Source organism: Maylandia zebra, linkage group LG16 (assembly GCF_041146795.1).
Source record: "Maylandia zebra isolate NMK-2024a linkage group LG16, Mzebra_GT3a, whole genome shotgun sequence".
In the NCBI taxonomy this organism is placed as follows: Eukaryota; Metazoa; Chordata; class Actinopteri; order Cichliformes; family Cichlidae; genus Maylandia; species Maylandia zebra.
Window position 1 is genome coordinate 2,320,900 of NC_135182.1, and position 19,168 is coordinate 2,340,067.

General features: G+C 41.4%; 1 protein-coding gene across 8 annotated transcripts in view; it reads right to left on the minus strand.

Moving 5' to 3' along the window:
• Positions 1–19,168, minus strand: part of ttn.2 (titin, tandem duplicate 2) — a 219,318-nt gene that overhangs the window by 151,448 nt on the left and 48,702 nt on the right. For all 8 annotated transcript variants that reach the window (XM_076874633.1, XM_076874632.1, XM_076874631.1 and 5 more), the window contains exons 39-66: positions 18,443–19,006; positions 17,926–18,207; positions 17,556–17,834; positions 17,192–17,473; positions 16,819–17,097; positions 16,311–16,598; positions 15,929–16,207; positions 15,531–15,812; positions 15,164–15,442; positions 14,716–14,994; positions 12,850–13,128; positions 12,476–12,763; positions 12,099–12,377; positions 11,527–11,808; positions 11,013–11,291; positions 10,650–10,928; positions 10,291–10,569; positions 9,916–10,203; positions 9,548–9,826; positions 8,949–9,230; positions 6,962–7,240; positions 6,565–6,846; positions 6,185–6,463; positions 5,670–5,957; positions 1,889–2,167; positions 1,323–1,604; positions 451–729; positions 70–357 (exon numbers count right to left, since the gene is read on the minus strand). In XM_076874633.1, the coding sequence (XP_076730748.1) occupies positions 70–357; positions 451–729; positions 1,323–1,604; positions 1,889–2,167; positions 5,670–5,957; positions 6,185–6,463; positions 6,565–6,846; positions 6,962–7,240; positions 8,949–9,230; positions 9,548–9,826; positions 9,916–10,203; positions 10,291–10,569; positions 10,650–10,928; positions 11,013–11,291; positions 11,527–11,808; positions 12,099–12,377; positions 12,476–12,763; positions 12,850–13,128; positions 14,716–14,994; positions 15,164–15,442; positions 15,531–15,812; positions 15,929–16,207; positions 16,311–16,598; positions 16,819–17,097; positions 17,192–17,473; positions 17,556–17,834; positions 17,926–18,207; positions 18,443–19,006 (8,163 nt within the window). The remainder of the gene's footprint in view (positions 1–69; positions 358–450; positions 730–1,322; positions 1,605–1,888; positions 2,168–5,669; positions 5,958–6,184; positions 6,464–6,564; positions 6,847–6,961; positions 7,241–8,948; positions 9,231–9,547; positions 9,827–9,915; positions 10,204–10,290; positions 10,570–10,649; positions 10,929–11,012; positions 11,292–11,526; positions 11,809–12,098; positions 12,378–12,475; positions 12,764–12,849; positions 13,129–14,715; positions 14,995–15,163; positions 15,443–15,530; positions 15,813–15,928; positions 16,208–16,310; positions 16,599–16,818; positions 17,098–17,191; positions 17,474–17,555; positions 17,835–17,925; positions 18,208–18,442; positions 19,007–19,168) is intronic.

Here is a 19,168-nt window from a genome sequence, read left to right on the forward strand (position 1 = left end):
AACGTTACACTGTTTGCTTCATAAGCATCCAGTATTAATGAATCAACCATCCAATCATGCGTCACACACCTTGCAGAGTGAGCTTGGCTCTGCATGAAGCTGAGCCCACACTGTTGGTGGCCACGCAAGTGTACTCCCCAGAGTGCCTCATCTCACTGTTGTTGATCTGCAGAACAGCTGTGTTATCATCGTACAGCATGGAAAACTCCTCCCCCTGACTCAGAGGTTTGCCGTCTTTCAGCCAGGACACCTCGATGGGCAATGAGCCAGCCACGCGGCACTCAAAGCGCACTGGCTGGCCCTCAGTTTGCTGCAGGCTGGTGATCTTCTTTGGGAATGATGGTGGCGTTTTAGCTTCTGTAAAAGATAAACACATGGCAGACATTAGTCTGAAAAGCCAGTGATTTTTACAAAGGTATAAATTCAGTAATCTGGAAAACTAGGTTTTACCTTGCACATTGAGTCTGCAGCTGGAGGAAGCAGAGCCAATCCTGTTCTCTGCCTTGCAGGTGTACTCTCCGATATCGGACTTGGTGGCTTTACTTAGCTTCAAACAGGCAACACCCTTTGTGTACTCCAGCTTGCAGGTGGGGCTAGACCTGACTTTGCCATCAGCCTTGAACCAGGACACCTTGATCTCAGGTGTGCCTGCAACCTGACATTTCAGACAGACAGCATCTCCAGCTGTCACCTCCATGGGCTCCAGTGACTCAGTAAAATATGGTGGCTCTGTGTGTGCAAACGCCAGAAAACATAGGGACACACTGTAAATTAAATCAGATCTGCAGGCTTTGGGACAGCTACACATATAATAAGTCTTGCTTTGAGTGTGGTTGTATGTATTATTGCTTATAGATTAACCTATCAGGCTTTTCCTCATCATATAGTCTTATATGCAATTTTACTGAATAAAAGTGGGCGACTGTAACATCCATAATGCAAAACCTCTGGCTTCTGTATGTTTGAGGTTTCCATATTTTTATACCTTTGCAATGTGCTGATATCAGTTTGTTACTTATTACTGCAGGTTTACAACCACTGCACACTGCTTCTAAGTAGAGTCTCCTGATTTGCCTAATCAGAAGGAAAGACTTTGTTGAGGTGGTCGGCTCTGAAGAGAGTATAAAGTTTGACTCTCGATTATTACCTAATAAGGGGCATTTTTCATTCTTTTAACTATTCAGTTTGTGTTGCTCTTTCTATCTAACATTCACACACATTTGTACTCTGGTGGATGCATCGGACGCTTGCCCAAGAATATTTTGCAGGAACAAATCAACAAATGAACCCAAACAGAGTGGGTTCAGTGATCTTGTACTAACCGAGGATAGAAACCACTGCCTCACACGTGTCTTTCCCAGCATCGTTGCACACTTGGCAGCAGTATTTTCCTGCAGCCTCCTTGTCATCAGTGCTCAGACACTCTAAGATACAGGAGCTTTCTGTTGTGGTAATGTTGTATTTGTATGAAGCAAAGATCTGCTGGCCATCTTTGTACCAGCTCACAGTGATCATGGGAGTGCCCGTGTATGTACACTCCAGGGTTAATGGTTTGCCCTTCTCAACTGATATGTCCTTCAGCTTCTTTGAGAAAGTTGCTGGCTCTGAAAAACACAATATGTTATTAAAATGATTGCGTTAGAAGAAATTTATAGACAAGAAAAACCTAAAGTCGATTGCATTTAACTAATTAATGTTGCTAGCAGAAAGGTGTGTGGTGCCACTGAAAAGATATTTGCCCCTTTCCTGATCTTAAAATATCTGTCACATGTACGTGTTTTAATATTAACCAAAGGTAACAAAGTTACCCAAACCTTACCTGGGATTAACCACATTTTAAAAATATATATTTTTTAGTGAAATAAGAAATAAGTTCTTTCTGGCCAACCTTTGACAGTGAGATTCACTGGATAGCTTTCTTTTCCTGCGTCATTAATGATCTGACAGGTGTACTCTCCAGCATGAGATTTGTCCACGTTGTAAAGCTCTAATAGAACTTTGTTATCATCCAGGGAGAAATCGTAGCCATGTCCAGCTACGATCTCTTTCGTCCCTCTGAACCACTTGAGTTTGAGAGGGGCGCTGCCTTTCACCATGGCTGAGAACATCACATTAGAGCCTGGCATGGCCTCCACTGGCTGCGGTGGCACCACAAACGTTGGAGGTTCTGGGTCCAAACAGAAATATCAAACATTTCTATCAGACATAGAATTGTCAGGGCAATAACAGAACGGGCTAAAACGATAAGATGACTGCATTACAATCTGAATTGTTGCCAAAAACTGTGATTTTTGCCTCAGTGAATAATAAAGGATTCTGATTCTACTTCTATCTTAACTGTTTAATAAAGGTATTGGGGGGCAGGAGGTGGGGCCCGTCACATGTGTGGGCACCACAGAGGACAGGTGGTCTCCTGTGGGGTGCTTGTATCTTTTCCCAACCTGGTTGGTACAGTGGTCCAGACAAGTCAAACACCTTGCAACCAAAGAAAACATCAGCAAGTAGAAAACTGCAAATTAATGTTCACAGTGGAATAAAACAAAACCTCACAAAAACAATATTGATTTAAAGGAGACAATAATGTGACGGAACAGCTGAGAAGGTGACTGATAGCAAATGTGTATCTACAGGATTGCATGAATCATGTGTTGAGCACACACATTACTCCAACACTTCTTTCAATCCACAGCTCTTGTCTCGCCTAAATAATTTTTAATGTAATTATATTTCCGTTTGTTTTGTGTGCTTTTGCTGCAATTGTCTATTTGCTGGTGTTTTCTTAGGTTGCAGTGCATTTGAACCTGCAGAGCCACTGGAAGTGGGGTCTGCCAGTAGTGAACACTATATTTTAGGGTCTTTACCTTACAATATAAAGCACCTTGAGGCAACTGTTGTTATAATTTGGTGCTTTATGAATAAATAAAATTTTATTGAATTCTGTTATTGTGAATTTTGATATAAAACACCACCTGTTACGCCTGAAACCGTTTTCTAACATTCTAACAACAGTCAAAATCCAAGAATATATCAGATACATTCTGCATAAATATTGATTTTTACAAGTTTATCAGTTCACTATTTTTAACACATTTTTTATGATTAGTTGTCATAAGTACAAAGACAGTAATCAAAGAACATTGTCACTTTAGATTTGATTTGTGATGTTGCAGAGCTCTGTGTGCATACTCTGATGAGAACAGACACAGATGGTTTTGTGCATGGACTGTAGGATTTATTTGTCACAGAACTGTTTTTCATTGTAAATGGTAAATGGCCTGTATTTGTATAGTGCTTTATTTAGTCCCTGTGGACCCCAAAGCGCTTTACAGTCAGTCATTCACACACTGGTGATGGCAGCTACATTGTAGCCACAGCTGCCCAGGGGCGCACTGACAGAGGCGAGGCTGCCGGACACTGGCGCCACCGGGCCCTCTGACCCGTAGGTAACGGGTGAAGTGTCTTGCCCAGGGACACAATGACCGAGACTGTCGGTAAAGTGTGTTGGAGATAACCTCACAGGTGACACACTTGGCGTTTTTTTTGCTGGCTTGTCGGTAGCAGCTCCTGAAACGCAAGTGTGGCACACATCTGTTCGACCAAATCCAGTTAATCTAAGCACCAGTTAACCTGGAACAGCGGCCGCCGGTCCGAGTGTCAGGTGAACTGAACTTCAGGTAAGAAGTTATGACCTGCAGTCTATCTGGGTCAGATATCAACTAAGTTTAGGTGGAGTTTATTTTCCTTGTGCTGACTCTTTACAGTCAGTTACAATAACTCGTACTGCGTGCTAGCTAGCATGACAAACTTTTTATACAGCTGGGTGGGTGCTATGATGTTACTGATAGTGAACTTTATTCATAAGGTTAGTTAGTAGAGTTGCCAACCGTCCCGTAAAAATGAAATAGTCCCGCATTCAGAGAAAATGTTACGCGTTTCGTATTGAGCTGAGAAGAGACACAGTTTTTTTCAGCTATAATGAAAAAAAGACACAAAGTTGGATTTATTCTGTCTTTACGCTGCAGCTGCCTCTTCTTCTCTCATTCTCTCCCCCGCCCTCTCCTGTTCCTACTTCAATCATGAAACTGATCAATGATCAGCTGATCGGCTTTTCTCTCTTGTTTGTTTATCGCCCACTTTGCGCCAGAAAGAGGAAACCAGCAGATGTCGCGCTAAACAACAGCAGCACGTTTAAGCTTGATCAGCTGTTGTTAGAATGTGTTTAATATTAATTTCTAGTATCAGCTGATGTTTGCTGGAGCCACAGCTGTAAAAGCTGCTGGTCATGATGTCGGTTTGGATATCCTAAATGGTCCGTATTTGTATAGCACTTTACTAGTCCCTAAGGACCCCAAAGCGCTTTACACATCCAGTCATCCACCCATTCACACACACATTCACACACTGGTGATGGCAGCTACATTGTAGCCACAGCCACCCTAATGAGAGGGAAACATGAAGGTGAAACCAGGAGATGTCCTTACTGAATCATCAGAGCTGAGCAGGTGATGGTTTACCTTTTAGGTGACAGGAATGAGTTGAAGGGAAGTTATGAACTGTTTCTGAGAGACAAAATAACACCAGGATCCTTTTCTAAGCAGCTGACAGCTGGTAACTGCGCAGGGGCGGGTCTAGCAAAGTTTTGCCAGGGGGGCAGGTAGGGCATTAACAGGGAGAGGGGGGCACAAAGAAATACCTTTCTATCTTATTCTCATTTAAAATGTCTAGCTTTTATTAAATAATTATCTGAATCTTGTGAACAAAGTTTTTATCTGACGTAAAATGTATAGAAATCATACATATACCAAAAAGATATCAAGTGTACATCACTGTCACCACAGCGTTTGTTTTCATTCAAAGGCTTTATGGCTTTAATACCTGGTGGGCCGGTCTTTAGTCAAAATGCCCGATTTTCTGTCCCAGTCCAGCCCTGCAGGTTAATACTGGCAGTGTCACCATGCCAGCTGACTGTATTTCATCATCAGCCAGTGTTGTTCTTTATCAATATTACCAAAGTTTACCATAAGGCAGCATAGAAAGTATTTACTTGCTTTCAGGTTTTATTCAAATGTTAGTCTTTTCATTTGTTTCCCCACTTTTTTCCTGTTTCAAAATCAAACATCAGTTTGTGAGAAGATTATCTTCTGTTTCTAATAAGCAGATAAAGTTTTGCATTGGCTAATTTGTCAATTGTTTGTTACAAATGTTCGTATTTTAATATTCAAAAATGTTTTTGCCCAAAACATATGTGCACTATATGTCAGTAAAACTACTATGCAAATATTGCTGTCCTTGAATGCTGAGTAAACACTGACAAAGCACTGATTGTATCTCTTGTACTTTATCAACGCAGTATCTAAAAACTTTGCACCGTAGTGGTTAAAATCTCATTCTAATAAGAGTTAAAAGCACATTCGGATTTTTAGGTTTACAGGGTTATTGAATTATGGTTAATGGTAGAAATTTTTTTAACATTATCTGCCAATTACATCTGCCACCCTTCTCCAAATATGTGCCCCTTCTTGGCCCCCCCAACAAAAATTTTCTAGACACGCCACTGCTTTTCACTGAATTAATTGGAGGCAGCTCAGAGAAACGGGTGCTGAAACATTCAACAGACAGCAGCAACATAAAGACTTCTTTGACTGGGATACTGGGATTGGGATACTGACCTCGAACAACCAGGAAGGCTGTAGTTTCTGTGGTTCCCGCCTTGTTGACAGCCTTACATTTGTATGCTCCAGAGTCAGCCAGCTTCAGCGTGAGCACCCTTAGTGTACAGTTGTTGTCACTGAATGAAATCTCATAATTTGGCCCACTCTTTATCTCCTCGTCATTGTGGTACCATGAAATGGTAAAAGGAGATGAGCCTGACACTTTGCACTCTATTTCTAAAGGTTTTCCAACAACAGTGGTACAGTCTTTCAGTTTCCGTGAGAATGTTGGAGGAATCGTCTTATCTGTTTCAGAGGGAAACAAACAATGCTGTTAAAGAGTATCCATTTGTCAAGAAAAGTACCGTAATTTTTGGACTATAAGGCGCAATCGACAGTGCGCCTTATAGTCCGAAAAATACGATACTAGGGTAAAAGTACTTTCAATGAATCCTCTTCCCTCATGTCAATGGGGTAATGAGTGAACACACTGATCAGGATATTCCAGCTCATGGTACGAAGACGTTACCTACCTAAAACAGTGAGATTGATTTTACTCAGGTCCTTCCCAACTTCATTCATAATCTCAAATGTGTATTCTCCAGAGTCAACTTTCTCAGCAGACAGCACATTCAGGCTCGAAATCATCCGGGAAAATGAGATTTTGTATTTTCTCCCAGAAGCCAGCTCAGCACCATCTTTGAACCACTTGGGTATGAGCTCTGGGGTTCCACACACTTTGACCTCCAGGGCAGCCATATCACCTGCCGTCACACTCAGAGCATCCGGCTTGTCCACTATTTTAGCAGGCTCTGGAGTCAACAGAGAGGGAGCAGAAAATACTTAAAATCACACATTCAGGCTCCAGGTAGAAAAACAAAACAGAAAGAGAGAGAATTATATGATTACAAACCTAGAACAGTCAAGTTAGCGAAACACTCCACACTCCCAGCATCGTTTCTGAGTTGGCAGGTATATTTGCCTGCCGTAGTTGCATCAGCGTTAAAGATTTTAACTGCCACCTGGTTGTTTTCATAGGTGATTTTCCTGTTGTCACTGTCCCTGAGAATGTGATCCTTGTCTTGAACCCAGGACACAGTAATGGGTTCAGAGCCTTTAACAGTGGCCACAAGGGTCACCTCCCCTCCCAGTATCACTGTAATGTTTGACAGTCTCTTCACAAATGATGGTGGCTCTGAAGAGAGGAGAAAAACAGCGCAAAGGCAAAGTCAGCAAGGTGACAAAGTCATTTGAAAATCTAATTTTATTTTATATTATTTTAATTTAATGCTATCGCGATTTCTACTGACCTCTGAGTTTAATTGATGTCTGGCAGGTATCGCTTCCTACACTGTTTGACACTTTGCACTCGTATTCGCCGGCGTCTGAGGGCTCTATTCCAATGACATGCAGTGTGGCTGAGCTGCCCTCGCTCACCAGCTTAAACTTCCTGCTCTCCATGAGAGGTTTTCTGTCTTTAAACCAGGTGATCTGGAATGGAGCTGTACCACTGATCTCGCAGTACAAACTTACGTCCTTACCCTTCAGCCCTTCAACAGGCTGGGGTATTTTGACAAAAGATGGGGGGTCTATAGAAAGATGATGGAACCGTTAAAGAGGAATACACGAGGGAAACAATTCATGTCTAGATCTTAAAACTGGAATCCATAACTGTTGAATGAAGCTCAAAGCTGGCAGTGTTGAAAACGTTACTAGAGATTAACGGGTGGAATTTTTGTATGAACATGAAGTCTTAGAAAAGATTGTATATTTAATGTGGAAATTTTATGGAACAATTTGTCATGGTCCGTCAGTCCTCGCTGGTCGAACTGCTTTTAATGTTATGTCATTTGAGTGGTTTGTTTTTAGTCCCCTGTTTCCCTCTGTGTGCGTTTGTGTGTGTGGCCAGTGTGCCGGTTCTCGGGCAACACCAGGCTGGTGGCGTTCCCGGGCTAAGAACAGCCACACCTGCTCTTCAATCAGGATCCATCTGCTGCCAGCGATCCTCATCAACTGTCTGCTATTTAACAGTGTGGCTGGGCTTCGATCAACGCTCTATCGCTGAGTGGCAAAGTTAGCACAAGCCCGGCTCGCGGAAACTGAAAGCTGTCTCAGGCCATCGTCTGGTGAAAACGTTTACTAAATCGTTACGTCTTGTTTTGTCAGGTAATCACGGGAATTTTGGAAATCCCACTGTTTTGAACACTTTTTGCTTCTCACTGTTTATTCTAATACTGTAAATAAATTCACAGTCGCTACCAGGAAAGTCCTGAGTTTGGGTCATGTTCCTAACACAAAATTGGAATGTGGAATTTTGCTTGGGTCTTAGAATTTGTTGGAACTGCAATTAGAATAGCAGATCTCTAAGAAATGTGGAAAATGAAGTTGGAAGTTGTAGTGACAGCAAATCCGTAATTTAAGTGTGGTTTAAGTTCAGTGAAAATTTTGGAATTGTTGAAATTTGTTACGGAACTTGGAATTTTTCTAAACTGGTGTGGAATTTTGGGGAAAGTGAATTTGAACTATGATGCAGATGAGCTGTTAGAGTTGTAAACACATATTTGGTATGCTGCTGCGCAATCTGCTGCAAATACATCTGAGACTGTGTCATTTTTGTTCTATCGTTAATTAAAATAAGGGCTTGTACGAACTACTGCATTCTGTTTTTATTGATATTTTACACAGTGTCTCATCTTTGATGGAACTGGGGTCGGAGTTTAGAAATGTACCTTCAATATGTTTTTATACCAAAACGGTTGCTCTAAGTACAAATGGACACAGTTGTAAGACTATTGAGATGTGTAGAGATGTTATGTTATCTTGCACTGCAGCTAAGATCATGGAATGATAGAAATGTATCAGAAACTGCAACAAGCCAGCACGTTTGTGGAAAAAAACCTATTTGTTGTACTGCAGACAGGATGGTGAATTCCTTTAGCGTTGTAGAAGTTCAAGCATATGTTGCTGGAGCTACAGGTAGAATGGCTTGGATTTTAACAAAGAGCATTACAGTTAACTTAAACGGTTCCATCTCGGTAAGCGTGAAGCGTTATGTAAAATGTATTGGCTCAAGTGAAATGATCTGTTTTGACTTGCAGATTAACATTTTCAGCGGTACAAGAAAGGGAAAAGCCTCAGATGACCCTCGACCATACTGGATTGTTAAATAAAGTAGTGCAATCAGTTATGGATACCAGCTTTAAGCAGTGGAACACAGCTATATAACCCACCAATACACTGAACAGCCACTGTGATCAGAATAATAAAATATATTTCAGAAGTCCACGGGATGCTAACCTTTAATGGTAAGTGTAGTGCTGCAGCTCACACTGCCAGCATCATTCTGAGCCTCACAGGTGTAAACTCCATCATCCTCAAAACTAGTGGAGACCAGTTCTAGCACTGCTACTGAGTCAACAAACGACGTCCTGTAGTTGCCACCGTCTGTAACTTTGGTGTCGTTTTTGAACCAGGTAATTTTCAGAGGGACTGTGCCACTGACTTTGCACTCCAGGCGGAGTGACTCACCCTGCTTCAAAAACTTATTGGCAGGGAGTTTCAGTAGAAATTCAGGTGGTTCTGGAAAGCCAAAACACAGATATGTTATCAGCTGAGGAAACACTCACCATTTAACATGGTTAAGATGGGCAGGAGGTGAGCAGATGAGATAAGCCAAGAATGACGGGTTAGAAGGAAAAGCAAAATGGCTGCGTGAATGCCATACAAATGCTAAATATATTGCTTCATAGAAAACGCAGCAGTGGAAAAGCTGTACATAATAAACAAAATGCTGCAAAGCTACACAAAATGTAACTGAAGGATTGGGTTTTGCCAGCGATGAAGAAATGAGATAAATACATCTCTGCAAGGATTGATTTAAAACATGTAAATCCAACCTTTTACTGTCAGGTTTGCACTACAGTGTACGGAGCCAGCATCATTGCTGACTTGGCAAGAGTAGACTCCACTCTGTGTGACGCCCACTGAATAGAGCTCTAAGAAACAGGACAGCCCATCAAGCCCTATTAAACAAGTAGGCCCAGTCATAAGCTCTGTGTCGTCCTTAAACCATTTGACTGTGAAGGGAGGAGTTCCCTTAAAAGTGCCTTTGAAGCGTGCAGTGGCTTTGGGTAGAGCTGTCTGCGACTCGGGCACTGTCACAAAGCTTGGAGGTTCTGAACACAAGATGAACAAGGTTAAAGATGTACTCACCTTTGGTTTAGGATCATATGACCAATCATGTTAAAAAAAAGCAGTGTCTGACCTTTGACCACGATGGACCCACTGCATTCACAGCTTCCTGCTGCGTTAGTCAGTTTGCAAGAGTATAACCCTGCGTCAGCTCTCTCTAGCTGTTCAATTTCAATGGACACAGAGTTGTCCTGCTGAATGAGCTTGTGCTTTAGACCACTAGAGATTTTGGTTCCATCTTTCTTCCATTCCACAGAGATGGGGAGAGAACCAGATATTTTGCAACATATCTGAACAAAGGACCCCAATATCTCGTGCATGTCTACCAGGGGTTTGATGAAGCTTGGGGCAATTACTTGCTCTGTTGCCAAGAGAACACCAAGACACAAGTTAGACTTTGTGAACATATTATTATGTCTAGCAGCAGCGGCGTGTTTTAGAAACTAACCTAATACAATTAGCTTGACTTTGCAGGTACAGCTACTGATGTAGTTTACCACCTCAAAGACATACTCTCCTTCATCCTCTGTCTGCGCAGCCTGAATCTTTAAGCTGCTGATATTGTTCTCAAAGATCAGCTTGTGCTGCCTGATGGACTTGAGCTCCCTGCCATCTTTCATCCATTTCACCCTGAGTTCAGGGGAGCCTGTAACCTTACAGTCCAGACTGACTGGATCTCCAACTGTAACCTTTACCACCTCAGGTTTCTCTGTGATCTGCGGAGGCACTAAAATCCCAAGCAAAGTCAACAATTCAGAACGTTTCTGAGCCAGAGTGTAAAAAGATTTTATAGCTGCAACTAGTTACCTTGCACTGTGAGGGCGGCAAAACACTTATCCTGCCCAGCCTCATTTACCACCTGGCAGGTGTATTTGCCACTGTGTATCGCCTCACAGGCAGGGATCCGGAGTGTAGCCACATTGCTTTCAAATGTTCTCTGAATCTTTGGATCCTCCAATATCCAATTCTCATCTTTTTTCCACTGTACAGAGGTGATGGGAGAGCCTTTCACAATGCACTGAAACTCTGCCATTTTACCCAGAACAGTAGCAGTGTTCTCAATTGTCTTGATGAATGTTGGTGGTTCTATTAGGAAAGAATGAAATATTAAAGTTTAAAGACCTCACCTCAAATGAAAATATGCAGAATTATTCTTCTGCTTAGACCAACCTTTGAGGCTTAGTGTAGTCTTACAAGTACAGCTTTCCACCTCGTTAGCAACAGTGCATTGATATTCACCAATATCTACAGCATCACATTTGTGCACTTCAAGACACACAGTGTCATTTAACTGAGAGAAGGCATGTTTAGCACTGGGTTTGAGCTCCTTTCCATCTTTGTGCCATGTTATCTCAAAGGGACCCGTCCCAGCAACTTGACACTCTAACATGGCAGTGGAGCCCTTCACAACATCAGCTCGAGCCAGTTCTCTAATAAATGATGGCGGTTCTGAAATGAGGGAGAGCAAACGGTCATGAACCTATTCTACTCCAGCAGGTCCATACTTGCTGGTCCAGAGGTTTACAGTTCATATAGGTAAAAATATTGGATAGCCCTGTTGTTTATTTTATGTTTAACTTAAATCAGATCAGTCTAGCTCTTTGTTTGAGGGAAACCACTGCTTTGAATTCAATGCTGTTGTAATTCTAGCACAATGAACATCGTGTACTTTGATTCAACACACCTTTGACCTTCAACTCCATGCTGCAGCTCTCACTGCCAGCTTCATTACGAGCTTCGCAGTAGTAAAGCCCACTATGTTTAACTTCAGCCCCACAGACTTCCAGTGTTGCCACAGAGTTGACAAAGGCCATCTTATAGTGATCAGTGGGGCTGATTTCAGAGCCTTCTTTGAACCAGTAGATGTCAATCTCAGGTGTGCCGGTCACCTGGCACTCAAAAACCTTACTCTGACCAGGACAAACTACAGACACACGGGCTGGGATCTGTGTAAACTTTGGAGGCACTAAGGAATAAAAGAGAGTGACTGATAAACCATCAGATGAACAACATGGGGGACACATTCACAAAGTGCATGTTTCCATCCAAGTGTTGATAACATTTTAAGCAAACTCATAGCAAGTTTTGGGAACTTGCAAGGGGGGTGTTTTGGAAAATTTAGGTACGAATTATCAGTCGAAAGTGGAGATTTAATGTGAATCAAAGGGAAAAGGTCAAATATAATGTGAGAAAAATGTCTCCAACAGATGGCTGGAGGCATACTTGGCAACTCAGTTTCACATAAAGATTAATAACCTTTGACAAAGAGTGTTGCTTGGCATGAAGCGGAGCCAACATCGTTCTGTATTTGGCAGACATAGTCTCCAGAATCTGTGGTTTTTGCGAAGAAGAGTTCCAGTGTGCTCGAGGTGTTATCTTTGATCACTGACCAGTCAGCACTGGACAGGATCTCTTTACTGCTTTTAAACCATTTGGTGGTGAGTGGTGGTGTGCCAGAGAACAGTACACTAAATTGGACTTTTGAGCCAGGCAAAACATTTATGGATTCAGGTTTTTCAAGAATGCACGGTGATTCTGAAAGACAGAGACAAAGCAATTCTGGGTAAAAATGCTTCTAACTATATTTCTTTGTACACATCCATCTGCTCAGTGGTACAAAAATGTGTTCAGACCTTTCACAAATAAGACTCCAGAGCACTGGACCGTTCCTGCTTTATTTGTAGCAATGCAGGTATAATTGCCACTGTCTTTAGTGTCAAGATTGGAGATTTCTAGAAACGGAACATTTTCAAAGAATGTGCATTTGTGTTTGTCATCGGTCTGGATCTCTTTCTCATCTTTGTACCACTGTATGGTTATTGGAAGAGAACCAGACACGAGACACTCCAGATGCGCAAATGATCCTTTGACACCCTCTGTCTGTTTCAGTTTTCTTGTAAAAGACGGAGGAATTATTTGATCTAACATGGACAAAAGAAAAAGGCGAGTGAGAAACAAAGCAAGATTAAATTAAACAAAACTAAGGTGACAGACATTAAGAACAGACCGAGAATGGTGAGTGTGGCATCACACGAACTTTGTCCAACATCGTTTGAAACCTCAAAGACATATTCACCACCATCACTTTTCTGAGTTTTAATAATCTTCAACACAGAACTGGTATCTTTGCTCTGTACTTTATATCTCTGGCCTGAGGTCAGCTCCTTGCCAGCCTTTAGCCATCTGACCTTCAGGGGTTTTGTGCCTGAGAACCTGGCTTCCAGAGTAGCCGGATCCCCCTGAGTCACACTGATAGACTTTACCTCTTCTGTGATTTTTGCTGGTTCTGGGGTGTCCCAAAAAAAGAAAAACAGTCAGCAAAGATCTTAAAGCTTCCTATATTACAACACATCAATTACAAACCTCAACCTGAGCCTCCAGAACACTAAAGATTCTACACTTTGGTTCTTGTCAGCTTACAAGGTCACATTCATGTAATTTCAAGCATGAATGAGTATAAAAGTCATCAATGTTTCAGTCAAATCTCATTGTCTTGAGTGAAACTTCCTGCTAATATATTCAGATTTTAGAAAGCCATGTGAAAAAAAGTACACCTTCATTCTAAGGTTCCACATATCAGGACATTCTCGCTTAACTCAGTTTACTGATGTTTGCCAGCATTTGTTTATGCATAACTTTCTTAATGTCCCACCAAACTATTTATATCAGATTCCTGTTTCTGCTTTACAGTAGAATCTGTGTGACAATCACTTTGAAGTCTCTGTGTGCCGAGTTTCTTTTTTGCTTTTATTGTCAGCGTTGTGTGTTCATTTCTGAAGGAAAGAGCGTATGTTTGCTCTCATTAGGACAGAAATGTGTGTTGGTGTGTGGAACTTTAGCCCGATTTTTATATTCTTAACTGGCATTAATGAGACATTTCAGGGCATTTTACGAGGCAACAAGAAAGTAATGGAAAGAGTTGTGTAACGAATGACTTTCTCCGGTGAGTAATTAAGTAATGTGATGTCTCTGATATGCTATTTAGTGACGAGAGCCAATGAGAGCGAAGCAAGAATCGAAGAGAATCAAATTGAAATGTGAAGAAGATTGATAAGTGATATCACTAAATTCTTATCTTCTGATTTCTGGACTTTGACTAAGCCTTTGCAATACCTTTATTTTCTTTTTCGGCCATGATGTTGTAGTTTTGCTGGTGTACTTGGGAATACTGACCCTTATTTACTAATATGTGCATGGAAATGTTCCTACTTTGTGCAAAAAGTCTACATGCAAAATCACAGATGATGATATAAGTAATTTTTAATTTAAGACCATTTAAAATAAGGAATGTTTAGATTAAAAGGTAAAAGCCTGCATCCTTACCTTGAATATTTTATATGCTTTACATGTATTTTTTTTAATCTAATTGTAATTCTGAGCACTTTGTGTCTTATGGTGTTTGAAAAAAACTGACTGATGACCAATAATTACATTATAATCATTATAATAATAATTAATATTATTCAAAGTGTGACATGGACACTCTTGCAAAAGTTGCAATATGTTGCAGTAAGCTGCCATGCCAGCAGAGGGAGACATTTTTTGCAAGCCAACATAATGATCACAGGAACACGTTTACATTTAAATATATATTTGCTGCTTAAATTAATAATTTCTGCCAATTAGGGACCCTGTAATGCATTCATACCTTCCTTCCTGACTGCTATTTACCCCGGTAATTCCTAATTTTAAGACCTACTAAGGGCCAGTTACATTTTTATTATGTCCAAATATGTGGACTCTTAGAATTGAAGGAGGGTGCACTTCCCATTTCACAGGACTGCAAGAAAACAGTCAAGTTTATCAACCTGTGAAGGCATACAAAGATTTTAATAAGGGTGCAAACAAAGTTGAGTTTAATATCTTAACCAACCTTTGACTGTCAGCACAGCAGAGCATGTCTGGCTGCCAGCCTGATTCTGCACCTGGCAAGAGTATTTACCACAGTGACTGCTCTGTAAGTTGGTGATCTGCAGTAGAGCAGTCTTGTTCTCATATGTAATCTGAATGTTTTCAGCCTCTTTGAGCTCATGGTTGTCTTTTAGCCAGGCCACAGTTATGGGCTCAGAACCTTTCAGACTGCAAATCAGAGAAACCTCGCTGCCAGCCAGTGAGCTGAGGTTCTCCAGCTTTCGAACAAATGATGGTGGTTCTGCAAAGAAAAATGTAAAAAGCTGAGCAATCTCAAGTAAATTCCTTCTGAACAAAAAGAGAACTGTGCTTGCTAAGATTTCAAAAATATGATACAGATTAAAATGCAGCCTTTTGAAATGTAAGGAGAAGAGCTTACGGCAGCTAACAACAAAAGCACCTAAACTAACCTTTTAGCGTTACGTGACAATCACAGGAGGCCCTTCCCACTTCATTCTCAACACTACACTGGTACAAACCAACATCTCCTGTTTCTACTACCAGAACCTGAAGTGCTAGCAGGTCATCTTTCACAGTAATCCTGTGTCTTTTGTCGTTCCGAATCAATTTGGAGTTTTTATGAAATGACACAGTAAAAGGAGCAGAACCAGAGACTTGGCACTCTAGCATCAGCTCAGAACCTTTCACCACGTCCCTGTGCTCCAAGCTACGCAGAAACAATGGCGGTTCTACAACAAAACAACAGACATGTAATATAAATAGTTACATCACCAAGAAAAGAAGAAGTAAAATCGTTAAAACTAACACTAAACCAACCTTTGACTATAACTGTGCAGGTGCAACGGTCACTTCCAGCCTCACTTGATGCCACACACACATAATCTCCAGTGTCCTCTACTGTACAATTAGCTATTTCTAGAGTTGCCATCAAGTCAATCAAGCTCATTGTGTATTTAGTACTGGCACTGATCTCCATTTCATCCTTGAACCATTTGAAACCGATGACTGGGCTGCCAGTTACTTTGCACTCCAGCCTGGCAGAGTCACCACTGGTGATGAGCTTGGTTGCCTCGGGTTTCCTCACAAACACGGGAGGTTCTGATAGAAGAGGTTAATATTCAGTATGAGACAGAAGAGATTTATGGTTAATATCATATCAGTGGCATAATCTGAAGTCAGGTTTATGAAGTTGCACATGATACTAAAGACTGCACCTTTCACAAAGAGGACTACCGTGCAGTCTACCTTCCCAGCATCGTTGGATACTTCGCACGTGTATTTCGAGGTATCAGTGGGCTTTACAGAGTGAAGCTCCAAAGAGCTTGAAGAGGCATCTTTTTTAATGAAATAAGTGCCTCCTGTAATTATGTCTTTTTCTTCCCTGAACCACTTCACAGTTAAAGGAGCTGTTCCAGTGAATGCTGTTCTTAAGGAAACTGTAGTTCCTGGAATAACATCCTGGTCGTGTGGTTTCACTGTGAACGCTGGCGGTTCTGGAGGCCAATAACACAAATTTACATTTTACGTTAGTATGAAATGATTCAGAGATTACACGTAAAAAAACCAAATGCATAAGATAAGCCAAGCCTTCGTGACCTTTCACATAGAGCGTGCCACTGGTTTCTTTAAAGCCAGCTGAGTTGGTGGCTCTGCATTTGTAAACACCAGAGTCAGCCTTTTCTAGCCACATGATTCTCAGTATAGCAGAGCTGTCTTTAAATTCAGGCTGGAATTTGTCTCCAGAAACAATCTCCTGGTCGTCTTTGAACCAAGTCACGGTCATGGGCTGTGACCCAGACACCTTGCAATCCATGGAGACAGGATTATCAATGTTACCGTCAACTCTTTTCAGCGACTTGGTGAAAGCTGGAGGCATTATCCGATCTGGACGTTAAAGAAGAAAAATCATTTATTTGCAGTTTCACACTGACAGGAACCACTGAGCAAAATCCAAAAGCAAATAACATTGTACACACAACATTTTAGGGCTATAGCATAATGCATTTCCCAAAATGTATGAATACAATGTGTTTTCCGTGTAAACACACACAGCTAAAACAAAGGTTTTAAGAAATTTCAGAAGTAGCTGAAACCAGCAGCCAACCTAAGACAGTGACTGAGCATGTGCACTGGTCTTTCCCGACTTTATTTGCCACTTCCATTTTATACTCTGAAGTATCTCCTTTTTCTGCAGTAAGAATTTTCAGGGTGGCAATATTATCCTTCAGAGTCATCTTATATTTACGGCCACTAATGATCTCCTTCCCATCTTTAAACCATTTCACTTTGAGATCTGGGCTTCCAGAGACCGTGCACTCCAATGCGGCTGAGTCCCCTGCCGTCACACTAATGGACTCTGCAGGTTCTACAATCCTGGCAGGTTCTGGGATAAGACAGTTTTTAAGACAAAGAGTTTAGACATAAAAACCTGTATTACAATATGTAAAGGCATCGCTGCATCAAAGATGCTATCTGACCTTGCACAGTCAAGATCGCTTCACACTTTTGTTGCCCAGCCTCGTTCTCCGCTTGGCATGAATACTTGCCACCGTGGCTGATGGCAACTGTTGTTATCGACAAACTCACAACACCGTTCTCAAAAACCATCTTGATATTTGGATCATCATCTCTTAGCATCTTGGAGTCTTTCATCCATTTCACAGTGATGGGAGTTGAACCTTTAATCATTCCTTGTAGTTTTACTGTATTTCCCAAGACTGCTGTAACACTCTCAACCCTTTTTGAGAAAGTTGGTGGATCTACAGAAACACATTACAAGTTAAAAATGGACAGAATTAAATCTGATTCCGCAACTGCTGTGATGGGCTTGAGTTTACTAACCTTTAAGTTTAGCCATAGCCTTAGTGGTGACTTTTCCCACATCATTTGATATGACACACTGATAATCTCCAATATCTGTAGTGTCAAATGTTTGAATCTCCAGCCTTGCTATTGAGTCTTGGGAAATCAATTTATATTTCTGATCACTGGTGATGGGTTTCTTATTTTTTACCCAAGTGATTTCAAAAGGAGCTGTTCCTGTGACCTCGCACTCCAGGTGAGCAGCTGCTCCCTTCACTGCCTCTACTGTCTGCAGGTCTTTTCTAATGCACGGTGGCTCTATGCATCATAGGTAAAGTAAATGCAGTTAATGCCAAAGTTTGTTTTTTGTCTGAACTGAAGTAAATGTAAAGTAAATCCTTGGACAAACCTTTAACAGCTAAAAGAGTACTGCAGCTTTCACTCCCAGCATTATTTGACACCTCACAGGTGTATCTGCCACTGTCTGTGACCAGAAGGTTCATGATCTCCACAGTAGCAACTCCACTCTTGAAAGATATTTTATATTTGTCTCCATTATTCAGCTCTCTTTCATTCCAGAACCAGTGGATGTGAAGTTCAGGCGATCCTTTGATTGTGCACTGTAAGCGTGCAGCTATGCCCTGTTTCCACGTGAGCTTAGATTCCATTTTCTTCACAAAGGCAGGGGGCTCTGAAAGAGTGTTTTGTTCAAAAACACTAAGACTTTTTATACATTGGTGAAATATAGAAAAAAGTCAACCAAGACATAAGAAAGCAAAAAAGAATGCAAAAAAGGCATAAGACAGCAGCACAGTATTAGTATCAGCTTGGAGCTAGCTAAAAACTCTTGTCAACATTGACCTCACTTCAGGTAAATGCATAGGTTTTCATCACAGCAAATGGAAAGATCACCATTACGATCTTACCTTGAACTGTTACCACAGCCTCACAGGAGGAGCTGCCAGCCTCGTTTGCAGCTGTGCACACATATTTCCCAGAGTCCTTTAGTTTGGACTTGGGGATCTCCAGAACAGCGACCTTGTCCTCAAAGGACAGTTTACACTCCATACTCTGGTGGACTTTTTTGCCATCCCTGGTCCAGGTGACAGCCACACCAGTGTCCTCATTCACGTGGCACTCCAGCCTCAGTGGGTCATTAACAGCTGCAGATACTGGCTCAATGTCCGTAACAAACCGGGGCTTGTCAATAACCTTGAGCTCTACTGAAAAAGTAGCTACACCAACACTGTTGGAAGCCTTGCACAGGTACACTCCCTGATCAGTCAGTTCAAGACTTTTAATGTGAAGGGAATACTTGTTCTTTTCACATTTCATGACATAGTTCCCTTCAGAGGAAATTGTTATGTTGTCCTTGTGCCAGACAACTTCCATAGGCGAGGATCCAGTAAGTGAGCACTGGAACACAGCTTGTTTTCCCACATATAAAGTCATTGGGTCTGGTTTTGATACAAATACTGGTGGGTACATCTCTATGGAGAGCAGGCAGAGCACACAAAAAGTTCAACAGGTTTAAAAAACCACCATTAAAAATAAACCTGTGCAACTCAGTGATCAATATGACATGGCAACATTTTGCTTCTTAATAGTGATATACTGCCAAATAATACAGCAGCTTAGCGCTATAAACTAAG